Below are 12726 nucleotides of genomic sequence, written 5' to 3'. Positions count from 1 at the left end.
ACCCTGGCCACCACCCTCATCCTCGAAGTCCTCTGTAAACAGCACAGAGAGAGAGGGTATTGCAATGCCAATTCCTGGGCCCCCTCCTTCATCTTCAAGGAAAAACTCAGGAGCTGAGTTTCAGAAGTAGGAATTTCTTTTTCCAGCTAAGACATAAGCACAATAAAATGGAAAAACAATCCAGCCTGGAGGTTTCCCAGTCCAAATCCTGAGAGCAGCAAGTCTGAATGCTGTTCAGTTCCCAGGGAAACCTTCAAGATGAGTGAAGCCCAGGGAAATATATTGTGACAAAATCTGGCAACTGATTTTGACATTCAGGTTTGAGAACCAGTGAGTCCGACCCCTGAAGCCCCAGGTCTGGAAAGTGCTGATACTCAACTTCAGACAGTGGCAGGCAGAGCCACAAATACACGACAAACGTCTCGAATGCATGAGCCTCAGTGTGGATAAAAGCAGAAAGAAAACAACCCACGGTTCCTAAAACGATGCCCAGCGTGTAGGAGGACGCTATAAATGCCTGGGATCAAATCACCATTTACTAAACAGGTCTACAAGGCTCTCTACATCCAGGAGTAGTAAGAGCGAGCGCCTAAGTACACAGTGCATGCCAGACAACGTGCTAATAGTTTTGTGTACATTAATTCACTTAATCTCACGACAATCATATAAAGTGGGGGCTGTTATTAACTCCAATTTATAGAAGTGGAAGTACAGACGCAGAGAGGTCGAGAGACTTGCCCCAGAAATATGAGAGCCAGAACCACTTCTGGGATTGGAGCCAAGGTTCATCTGGCCCCGGGGACACAGGTCAAGCCCATGTCCGAGGACTCTGAATGTCTCGCTTTGAAGCAGCGCAGCCGAGGTTTGACCTGGTCCTGATCAGCGGGATTTACTAAATTTTAATGAGGAATTCCGAGAAGTCACTAAGACGCTAGTTAGGGAATTTAATAGGTTTTAATGGAGGTTAACAAGGTACATCCAACCTTGCAGCCAGGTTTTCACTCACCATAGCTGAACGGACATTAACAAGTGCAGGAGGCATAAGGCACCTGCGTGATTTAATGGGGTTAATGAAACTGTCAGACATTGGCAAGAGGGACAGCACCAGAGCACGCTGCTGTTAACGAGCTTATCCAGCTGAGGTCAACACACATTTGTGAAACAGCTGCAGTCTGCCCCACCCTGCCCTGGGCACTGGGCAGAGCAGGAGGAGGCCACAGCCAAGCTAACAGCGGCCGGCCCTGTTGCTGGGTTTGGACGTGGGCTGCTTCCCGTCCGTGCACTCCGAGTGTTAGCTGTTTGTAGAGGGATTGAATCATTTTCACCGTGACTTAAAATACCAAAGCACTCTCACAGTGCTTACTATGGGCTGCCTTGTTTGAGCTCCAAATTCCTGAACTGTGTAGGAAATAATAGCAGAAGTAGAAACAACAATAATATGATCCTAAATTTGGGCAACCCGTAGGTATTGTAAGAAGCCCTCACCTTCTCATCTCTCTGGGTTTTGGTCAAGCTGCTGGTGGTGCAAAGCAAATCCTCATCCTTTGCCTCCCAAATTGGCACTGCCTTTCTCATGAAGCACTTACTAAGGAACTGGTCCAAGGTTAGAAACTTCAGTGCCTTCACAGCCCTGGGAGGTGAGTATTGTCATTATCTATCCCCGAGTTTCAAGAGCTGAAATAGCTCACTTGTCCAAGGCCACCAGAAAGTGGTGTGCATGAGAATCCAACTCAGGTTCCAGAGCCCACCTTGCCGTGTTGCCTACTAATTGGGCAACATAATACTTCACAGGAGTGCTGCTTAGAACGCTAAGGAACTGCCCATAATCTGCACACGCCTGTAATCCCAGCTACTTGGGACACTGAGGCAGGAGGAGCAAGCCTGAGCCTATCAAGACCCTCTCTCAAAATTTAAAAAATAAATAAAGAGGGCCAGAGCATAGCACAACCGTAAAGCGCCTCTGGGTTTAATCCCTAACACTGAATTAAAAACAAAACAAAGAAACAGTGAAGAACCAAGAACAGTCTGTCTAACAGAGCACTGGTTTAAAAGTATTGCTGGGTGTGGTGGTGCACGCCTGTAATCCCAGCACACTTGAGAAGCTGAGGCTGGAGGATTGCTGTGAGTTCAAGGCCAGCCTGGGCTACATAGCGAAACCCTGTCTCAAAAAAGTGAGCAAAACAAGCAAACAAAATTAATTAAAATAAAAGTATTATATGTGTCATCGTTGTAATATTTAATGACAAACACATTGGTTCAGAGATATATATTGATGCTCTATATGTATGTACGCTACATGTAATATGTATGTGTTTATAGTATATAAATATTGTGCGTGTGTATATCGTGCACAGATCCATGTATATCTGTTACAGATGCACACACATCACCTGTGATTGTAGCCAACCTACAGGCTATTAAAGCTTCTTACCAGTCCATGCATAACCGTACTGTATCTGTGTGTGACTTAGAGTGAACAGGAAGAGACACTCTGGGAACCGAGGGAGCGCCCGGGAAGCCGGAAGCCGCGGCTCCGGGCCGACCCCAGAAGGAGAAACTGGTTGATGAGGTGAGAGCGAGGCCACCATGACTTTGCGACCCCTAGAAAGCCTCCGATTCGGGGAAGGAACTTGGATTTTGGAGTCACCAAACCTGCTCTTACCTAAAACCAAGCCAACAATGAACCGCGGTCCGGGGTCGCATGTCTGCGGGGCTTTCCGGCCGGTGCCCACGGAGCGGACCTGTCCTCTAGGAGCTGAGTCTCAGCGAGGGGAACACTGAGGTGAGTGGAGGGGAGACCGCAGGCCCCGGCAAGGCCAGGCCCCATCTCCGAGGGAGACGCAGGAGTGTAAAGAGCTTGATTCAGCCGAGAGGCTAACGAGACTTCGTGATCTGATGGGGGAGGCCCCTTCCGAGGACCGGGTACCCACTTGCTGGGCCTGCCGTGCTCAGGGGGCCCTGACTCACCAGGTCAGCGAGCGACCCCCAGAAGGCGAGACTGCTCTTCCACGGAGGCTCCACTATTCATGCTTCTATCCAGGAATACTGCCAAAGCCGGACATGGAAAGGTGGTGGGGATGGCGGGCCTAAAGAGACGTGGCTCTTATTTGTCAAGCACCTGCTAGGGAGTGACAGCCGCCGGAATATCTACGTACGTGGTCGTCGTCCATACACAAACCTGCAGTGAGCTGTTACCCCTAATTTTCATGGAAAGCGGGGCTCAGAGAAGTCAGGTGCCTTTTCCAGGATTTCAGGGTGAGCTCGGATTTGAACCCATGCCATCTGCCTCCCGGTGCACCGCGCCACCTCCTTCGAAAAGGGAGCGGGCAGTGTTGGAGGTGGAAGAGCAGTAATCACTGTTGGAGGAACTCGGGACCCCAGCAGGTTGGGCTACCCAGGAAGCCTGGCTGCATAGGGGCGGAGGGCCTTTGGGTTACCAAGGGCAGCTTGCTGGGTCCTAGGCTTTGCATGGTAAGGAAACACAGACCCGCCCCTCGGATCCCTTTAGGGAAGAGAACTCGGAGACTGCGGATTGCAAAAACCCCACTTTCCCTCGGCAGGCAGCCTGCATCCCGAACTCCTGGTTTTGTGAACTTGCTGGGTCCCCTCTGCGTGCCTGAGCTGCCCACGGAGTTAGAGAAGGGAGGCCCTGGGCCCTGGGCCCTGGGCTGCCGCCTAGAGGAGTCTGGCGTCCTCCCGCATCTCTCCGCCAGGTGGCGCCCTCCCCTCGCCCGTGGCAGCTGGAGCCGCGCTGGCAGGCTCGGGGTGTTTTCTGCCCCCTAGAGACGTTGTATTCGGTGGATGCTTTAATTGGTGCCACGATAAAATTCCTAGACAGGCAAAGCATTAAGGGAGGCGGATCTGCTGTCCACCCCCTTGATTTGCAGATGACGCTAAAGTTCAGCAAGGCAAGGAACGCCCAAGGTCTTCCCTTGGCTCTGGATCCAGTCTTCTCGCCACACCAAATCCTCTCACGCCCCACACACTCACTTCTCACTTCGGGCTGGGGCTGCAGAATCCTGGCCTGAGCCAGCAGCCTGGTCTAGGAAGGGCTACGCTCGGTTCCTTTTCCCCGCCGTGCACTGCGCTTCTCAACAGGCCCAGGAGCCCAGCCCCAATCGAAACAGCTGCCTTGGTGTAACCTCCCCTGTGCCTGGCCCAGGCCCTCAGTCATTGTCGCCTCTCCACTTCTTTACTGGGTCTTCACGTCTCTGGGAGCTGCTCCGCCTTCCCTTTACCGAAGAGAACTCAGGCTCCAGGTTAAGAAATCTACCCAGTGCCACACAGCTTATCAATGTAGCCAGCTTAATGGTTTTAAGTACTGGCTCCGGGGCCAATCCCGACCTCCCTGTTGACCTTGGCCTGTTTGCTTGTGTTATATTCTCTGTGCTTAAAAACACTTTCAAAGATGTTTTCCCATTTTACCCTGACAAGAGCTCTACGGAACTGAGGAAAAGTACCATTAATATTGGAGGACTGAGGCCCGAGGAGAGGTGTGGCCTGAGGTCTCCCAATGCATGGCAGGCTCAGGTCAGGGACTGGGGGGGTGGGGGGACGGGACTCTCCAGGGGACATTTCCCACTACACCACCCAGCTGCAGCCCTCTGGTAGTTCTCAGCCACTAGCATGGCAGCTTTGGGAGATGGTGGCTTGGGTCTGCATCCCAGCTCTGCAGCATAATAGTTTTGACATCAGCTACATGATCTACCCTGAGTCTGCTAGAAGAAGCCGAGCTGGCGCACAGTCCCTGCTCAGCGAGAAGCGTAGTTCTGCACTGATGAGATTAATATTCCCACTACACAAACCTCCAGACCCACTCTGTCCACTATAGAAGCCACTGGGGAGAAACACTTGAAACATGATCCAAACTGAGATGTGTTGCGGGTATAAAACACACCCTTCAATTCTGAAGGCTCGGTATGAAAATAGGAACGTAGAACATCTCATTAATTATTTTTATATTGGTTCATGTTAAAATCATATTTGGGGCGTATTGAGTTAAATAGAATATATTATTAAAATTTTACCTGTTTCTCTGCACATTTTTAATGTGGCTGCAAAAAATGTTTAATTATAGGCCAAGCACAGTGGCGCACACCTGTCATCCCAGCACTCAGGAGGCTGAGGCAGGAGAATGTCTTCACGTTCAAGGCCAGCCTGAACTACACAGCAGGCCCTGTCTTGAAAAGCCAAAAAAAAATTTTTTAATTATAAATGTGACTCACATTTGTAGCTTGCATTATATTTCTAAGGAACAATGCTGCCTTAGCTGGTCTGGGAAACAGCTCTGAAGCCCTAACCTACCCCTTGGTTCACCTGCATGATATGAATAGCGAGCTTTGAACCTGGACTCCACAAATAGGCTCTGGGCCCCTGGGCAAGTCCCTGAAATGTGAGCTGCCCAGTGGAAACACCCCTCTCATCCCCAAAACAAGCAAACCAACCAGAATAATCCCCCAAAGCTGTGGAGAGGGTTAAATAAAATAATAATAATGGCTCCTCCACAGAGGACAGCTCAGGGCTCTGAGCTTCTTATCTCTTTCTGCTCACAGAGCCCAGGGAGTCAGGCAATGTCTTTTTTTCCCCTGGTTTGCAGATAAGGAAGCTGAAGTTCAGAAATGTCCAGTGCCTTCTGTAGGTCTCTTAGGCCCGGTATTGTTCTGTACCTGTGGTGGAAGTAGAAAGTGGTAAATAAATAAAGGGGAAGGAAGAATACAGCCCCTTTGGGCAGGTCTCTCCTCTCCACAGGCTTCGGCAAAACAAGAAAACTATCTGGATGCGGATGGAGACCTCTCAGAGCAGTGTCTCAGTGAACCTAGGACTTCTGAGACTCCTCTAAAATCCAGCGCCTCCCGTTGTCCATTCTGTGGGGATAAATGTGTATTTCTGGTTGTTTTAATAACATTTGTAGGAGCTTTATATAGTGTCTGTGTCTGCTTACATTAGACGCTGTGTACTAGAGTTAAGAGTCTTTCACTATTTCCCATATAAACCTTGTTTTTTATGGGTTTGGGAGAGCTCAGCTGTAAAAACTCTGTCTGCTGAAAAAAAATATTTTTTCTCAAACAAATTGGGTTTAAATCAGGAAACTAGTTTCAGACACTTCTAAGAGTGTGTATTTTTTCTTCCCAGTCACTTTTCATTTAAAAATGAGGCTGACTGATTTTTTTAGTTTCGTTTCTTTTATGAGGACTTATCGAGACCATGAGCTGAACTGCAGTTTCCTGGAGAGAAGGTGCCGGGTACCGGTCCAGGGCAGCCTTCCCGAGGCCCACGCCTTCAGAGCCGCCCTCCCATCCAGGCCCCTCTCCCGCCTGGCTGCATGCGCCTGCCTGGGTAACTTCAAGCCTCCGCTCCGTGGCCCCAGGTGACCACAGGGAGCATCACTCCCGCAGGCTCCCTCCTGGGTCCGGGAGAGGAAAACTAGCAAGTGCCGGGAAGGTGAGGCAGTGGGGCAAACAAACACAGAGGCTGCTGTGAGGAACCACAGGCTGAGCTTTTTGCAGGCAGAAAGCTGGAGAAAACTCCTATCTGCAGCCGCCCCTCTTCCTCACCTACTCAGAGCCCAGCAGCACGAGTTCCAGGGGAGGCCTGGGCTGGAACCCCAGACTGCTTTCCATAATTCCTTTCTTCTTTTTCTCATTTTGCTGACTATGAAAATCAGGGGGAAATAGGCTGTATTTGGATATGTGTGGACACATAGGCACACAAGCATACACACAAACACACACACACACAAACACACACACGTGCGCACGAAGCCTGGAGGTGCTTCCAGAAGTAAGGAAAAGCCAGATCTCTCAAGTCTGCCAGGTCTGACCCAGCCCCAACCTGCCTTCACCATTGACGTGACCTTGAACGAAATCCTTTGCCTCTCACAGCCTCGGCCACCATACTATTGACTTCGCACAACTCCTGTGAGGCGAATATGAAATAATGCGCCCTAAGGATATAAATAGCTCGCTTGACATTTTTAGTTGTTATTTTATTATCCGATAATTTTAAATGTAAGAAGAAAAAGACACATTTGCTGTGTGGAAGGAATCAGAAGTCTTCAAGACAGATATTTACTAGTGTATGTTAATCCCTGATCTGTATTAGGATCTTCTCTTCACTATATTTATACCCACAGTGCCTGGCCCATGGAAGGCACTCAAAAATTTTATGTTGAATAAACTGTGTATGGTGTTGAAACTGTGCTGGCAGTAGGAGAAATCAGAAGGAAACTGCAGCTTAATTTTTAACCCAAAAGTAATATTTATTCATTGTAAAAATTCAGAAAAATATAGCTAAGCAAGAGGAAACGTAAAAATTACTCTTACTCCCAGAAGTCAGGGGTAGAGGTGTAAATGTTGTGATGAATACGCGTCCACATTTTCTCAATGAATGATATTTATTTATATTTTTATATAAAGGGGGGTCACAATGGACAGTGTCTAGTGTTGTGGGAAGTTCCCCAACTTCATATATCGTGGGCGAATTCCACATCAATTCCCACATTTTTTCTAGGGGCCATGTAATAATCCACTGCCCTGACACATTTACTTGACCAGCTCTAGTAAGACCGCATCGAGTCTTTTTTTATTTTTCACTGTTTACCCCAATAGTTCTGTAATTAAAGCCTTGTAGGATCGGTGACTATGTCCTTTATGAAATACTCATGCAGTTTGTTCATTGCCATTCCAGTTTTCTATATTAAAAGACAATGTATTTAATTTATAATAATAATAATGCTTCTGCCCCAGCCGATTTGAGGCGTGTGACCAATGGAGCTGAGGGCTGGACGGAGCACGAGAAAGCAAGCATCAGGCTGGAGGACACTGGCTTCGGAGGGAGGCAGGAGAGTGAGGCCGCCGCCTGGGAAGCAGCCCAGCCCCTCAGGCCGGCTTCTCCGGCAGGACTGGGCTCTGGGGACTGGGGACGGGAAGGGGGGACAGCACCCGGAGACCCCCTCACAGGGAATCTCAGCGCGCAGATTCTGGGTCTGAGACAGGAACGAGACTTAATGGAGACTGAATTGGGGGGTCTGCCCCCTCCTGCCCAGAGCCTTTAGGGCCAGCTGGGTGGGGTTTCCTGAAGAGGCCTGGTTATACCTCTGGTTATACCCTTTCCCTGGCCAAAAGAAAGAACGCGGGTGCACATTCCTCCCATGCCTAGGGTACTTCATCGTGCTAAAAATAGCGTGAGCTGCACCCTGTGTAAGGCCAGAGGTTTGAGCTTGCGCTGCATTGGAGTCCTGGGTTCGAATCCAGCCCTCCCTGCCGTGGGCCCTCAGTCGGCTTGCTCCCTCGATGTTTCTTTAGCGTTTCCTAAAGAATTCCCAACTCACGGAAGTTAAAAAGCTAAAGAGCCCTGGCTTTTTCTTTCTACTCCTCCCCGAGGGGCCTTGGGGCCTCGGGCGGGCCGTGTGGCGGCCGGGGCAGGGACACGGCAACCGGCTTATTAAGGAGAGGTGTCGCCCTAGTTAAATCGTCGGCCCGTTTGATCTGGCGCGGGTGCGGAGAGGGGAGAAAAGAAAACAGTGAGGGGGCGAGAGTGGGGGAGAAGCTCACACCTCCGCCTGCTCTTCCGTGCGCCCATAAAACGCCTTTTATTAACTCCTTCGCGTCCGGAAAGGCCCCGCCGCGAGGTTTACAGCCCACACTAGGGGCCCCACGGTCACCCCGAGGCGGGCCGAGGCGCGAGGCCTGGGGAAGCCGTCGGGGACGAAAACGCGGGGAGCGTGGGCCCGCTCACCAGCACTTGCCGGGTGCTGTGTGGCTGCAGAAACCCAAACGCCTGGTTTCGGCCATCAACACTCACAAGCCCGTTACTCACGTGTAAAACAGTTGCAGCTGCTACGACTGCTCAGGGCTCAGCTGCGCGCTCGGGCGGCGGCCACAGGCCTCGCTGCGTGCTCCAGGCAGCGCCCGTCCGAGCTCCCCGTCCCAAAGCAGCACCGGTGGGTGCGGTGGGCCCCTTTCCCTCCCCGTAAGCCCGAGCCAGTCTGCCGGCACCAGGTCCGCACTGACCCCGAAACCCATCCCACCCGAGAAACCTCGAGGCCCTTTCCCGCGTGGCCGGCGGCTCACGATGTGACATTCTGAGGACTTCCCTCTTCCATCCAGGAATAACTCCGATCTCCGCCCTGGTCTCTCCACTCGGTTTGCAGTTTGGCTTGGTGTTTAGCAGAGGAAGAAAAGCGGAACTGGGGCTTCCACCTGGCAGCATCCGCAGAGCCGGAGTCCGGCTGAGACAACACGCAGGCCTCCGAGGAAGGTAGCAGGCAAGTTTTATTGTCAGGAGCACAGACACTGGCTGGCAGAGGGCGCGAGAGTGGTCTGAGGTAGACACGGGTGGGGCTGGGGACGCGCCTGAGGGACAGGCTTGGTAGGTAGTTTAAAGGCACAGAACTGCGACCTGGGGGGAAGTTTTTATTTAGAGAGGGGAGGGAGGGAGGGAGAGAGAGAGAAGGAGGGGGGGAGGGAGAGAGAGAGAGAGAGGAAAGTAGGTGGGAAGTGCAGCCATAAAAATAAAACACTGCGGTTTGAAAGGGAATGACACACAGCCCTCCGTCGTCCTGATTTTGGTTCTCCTTCCCTGGTGGAAAACTATTGATTCCTCGTATTGCATTTCACTTCGAGAAGGCGTCGGGGTCCAGACGCCAGGGAGAGGGGAGCAGGGCGGCACGGGCTTCGGCGCAGCAGGGTTGGAAACCTCGGCGAAGGGGCGCTGGGCCCCGCAGTCCTCCCCGCCCGCGCCGTCCCCGGAGTCGCCCTCGGTTAGAGGAATGGAGATATATAGATATATAGATATATAGATTTCTCTTTCTCTTCACGTATTTAAAACCATTTCAAAGGACATTGCACGTGCGATCCAAGTGTGTGGCTGCGGCAGGCGGCCTGCAGCTGCGGCAGACGCTGCGCAGCGTCCTGGCCCTCGCCTCGGCCCCCGGCCTGGCCCTCGCCGCCGCCGTCCTCGCGCGCTGGTCCCGGGGCTCGGTCGGCCGGCGGGCCCGGGTCCTCGCGCGGGGCTCGGCTCACTGGTTCAGCTCCAGCGCCCAGACTTGCTGCGGCCACCCGGTGCGCCCTTTAATCCTCTTCTCGCCCGGGCCCAGGGCAGAAGGAAAGCCTTCGTGCGGCGGCTGCCAGGACACGGACACACACACACACACACACACACACGAAAAGAGGCGAGAGAGAACAGGTTTAAATCGCTCTGCTGGGTCACCCGGCTTGGGGATGGGGAGGTGTGGGGAACAGTGACTTCCAGTCTTTAAATAACCGACGGAGTTCTGTTTGCGAAATAGGCAAACAGGCTCATAAATTTGCCTTTATGCACCAAGTTCCTGGGATATGGGATGGGGCAGGCAGCTCAGGGAGGTTTGGTAACAAGGATTTTCTGCATCTGGTGAAACCGACGCTCAAAGGTTTGGCTTTTGGGCATCTAAGGGGGACTGCAGGGAGCTGGAAGCTGGGGTGGTGGGAATCAGCTGGTTCTCTGCTCTTAGACCTGTTGCCTCAACCTGCTCGTCCCACCGACTTCCCAGGTTTGCCATCTGGCTTGGCCGAAAGCTAGGTCCGCTGGAGCCAGTGCTGGGGGCCTCAGCTGACTGGGCGAAGGAGGAAGGCATGGGCCTACCCAGGTGCCCTCCTTCCCGCTCCCAGAGCAGCAGCCCTTCGGCCTTAGTACTGGAGGCAGCAGGGGCTGAAAGGAGCCACAGATCCGCCCTACAATTACTTTGAAGGAGGCCCTCTCGAGCCCAGGGCAGTGGCTTAGAGACCCAAGGCTTATCTGTCTTTCTCCCAGTCCCGGGTGATCTTTCTGAAGTTTATCTGGGGCGCAGTGGGGCTGCCAGCTGGGAAATCACATTGCCCCAGGTAGCACTAGGTTAGTCTCCGCCTAACTGGAGAGGACCGCAAAAGGCCCAGAGGGACCCCGAAGCCAGAAGAGGCTCTTGCTTGTTCACACACAAAACCACTGGATTGCCCTCCAACCCAGCCATTGTGGAGTGGAGCAGGCGGAAAACGCTGGGGACCCGGTGCTGCTGTTTTACCCCCCTCCCCCGCCCCCATCCGCGTCTTACTCCTCAGGTAGGTGTGCTTCGCTTTGTCCCACCCAGGGCTTCCGTTTCCCTACCTGTACAGTAATGAAAATAGATTATATGAACCTCTCCCACAGAGGCCCTTTGAATGCACTAACTGGGCCCTGCACGCAGGTTCACATCCAAGCAAACCAAAGTAACAGACACCTACTTGCATTCTTAACCTGGCTTCCAGGGATGGCTCAGGACGCCTCCAAAGTGGAAGCAAAATATGCATCTCCTTGGGTTCTTAAAAGAGAGCCCAGACTTGTTCCCGGAACGTTTGAATCTGAGCCCTCCCGGCCTTACAAACACAGTCCCGTGTCAAGGCGAATTCAGTCGTGAACCAGCCTTCCTCTGCACGCACAGTCTCACCCTGTGGTCACCTTTCCAACTCCCTGTGCCCTTTCAAAGCCGCACACCGAGGGACACCGCCCCCAGACCCTGCCCGCCCCGCACCGGCTGTAGCTCACAGGCCGACTCACCAGCTCCCTTTTCCGCTTGCTCTCGCGGCTCCCGTCGGCCTTCTTGAGCTCAGCCTTGAAGGCCTCAGGGTCGCCAGCCTGTGCATCCTTGGCCAGCACGTCCATCAAGTAGGCGATGTAGCTGGTGGCCAGGCGCAGGGTCTTGATCTTGGAGAGCTTGGTGTCAGCCGGAACGTTGGGGATGCACTCGCGCAGCTCGGCGAACGCGCTGTTGATGCTCTCCGTGCGCCTCCGCTCCTTCTTGGGTCCTGAGCCTTTCCGCCGGCCCAGGCGGCCCCCCAGCGCCTCCAGCCGCCCGGGGCTCTGGCCGGGCCTGGCATCGGGACCGTAGGCGGCCACAGCGGCTGCGGGCGGCGGCCCGCCTGCGGGGAAGTCCGGGGCAGCGTCAGCCGGGCTCAGCAGCCAGCTCTGGAAGTAGGGCCGCTCCTGGTGACAGCGGGAGGCCGGGCCAAAAAGGAAGGGCTCGTGCAGCATGGGGTGCGCGGGGTGAGGGTGGTGATGGTGGTGATGGTGCGCGTAGCTACCCACGAGGTTCATGTTGGAGAGGCTCCTGGCCTGCGCCGCCAGCCCGGTTAGCGCCGCCCCATGCGTCCCCAGAGACTGCCGGGGCCACCGGTGGGCTCCGGCGGCGCGGTGCTGGGCGCCGGCTCTAGGGGAGTCCTGTCCCGGGCAGGGTCGAAGATGGCACAGCGGAGCGCTGCCCGGACGCCGGCGTCCAAACACCCGTTTAACCCTTCTGCGGACTCCCCTTTAGGATCTGGCTTATATAAGGCCGCAGCCTTGATGTCAAAGGCTCCCTGGAGCCAATGGCGGGGGGCGGGACGAGGAAGGGGGTGGCCGGCCGGGTTCTACTAGACCAGCGCCGCGGACTCCAGGCGGCCAGCGGGGACAGGGAGAGGCCCCGCCTCCGACCCTCCCGATCTGGCGTCGGCCTGGGAGGCGGGGGCTATTCACTAGGGACACAGGCGGCCCCTCCCCGTGGACCCAAGGAAAATAATCTAGAATCAGCAGGACAACAGAAAGCCTTCACCTAAAGTCCACCTCTTCATTTTACAGACAAGGAAACTGAGGCCCAGAGGGGAGGGGGAAATGGGCCTTGTTTCCAGACTCCCGGAATTCAGAAGAAGGGTTCCAGCCACTCTTAGTCCAGAGGTGCAGCATGGGAGCCCTAAGAGGAGA

The 12726-nt window shown here is 53.7% G+C and overlaps 1 protein-coding gene across 1 annotated transcript; it reads right to left on the bottom strand.

Moving 5' to 3' along the window:
- Positions 1-8932: 8932 nt before the first annotated feature.
- Positions 8933-12276, bottom strand: Hand1 (heart and neural crest derivatives expressed 1). The gene is made up of 2 exons (XM_004836525.2): positions 11548-12276; positions 8933-10123 (listed from the first exon to the last, which is right to left on the bottom strand). The coding sequence occupies exons 1-2, from the start codon at positions 12082-12084 to the stop codon at positions 10019-10021; spliced, it is 642 nt and encodes a 213-aa protein (XP_004836582.1). The 5' UTR covers positions 12085-12276; the 3' UTR covers positions 8933-10018.
- Positions 12277-12726: the final 450 nt, after the last annotated feature.

Source organism: Heterocephalus glaber, unplaced genomic scaffold (genome assembly GCF_053883595.1).
Source record: "Heterocephalus glaber isolate CG9 unplaced genomic scaffold, H.glaber_assembly_v1.0 deba00001606, whole genome shotgun sequence".
In the NCBI taxonomy this organism is placed as follows: Eukaryota; Metazoa; Chordata; class Mammalia; order Rodentia; family Bathyergidae; genus Heterocephalus; species Heterocephalus glaber.
This window is presented reverse-complemented; position numbering and strand designations above follow the sequence as displayed.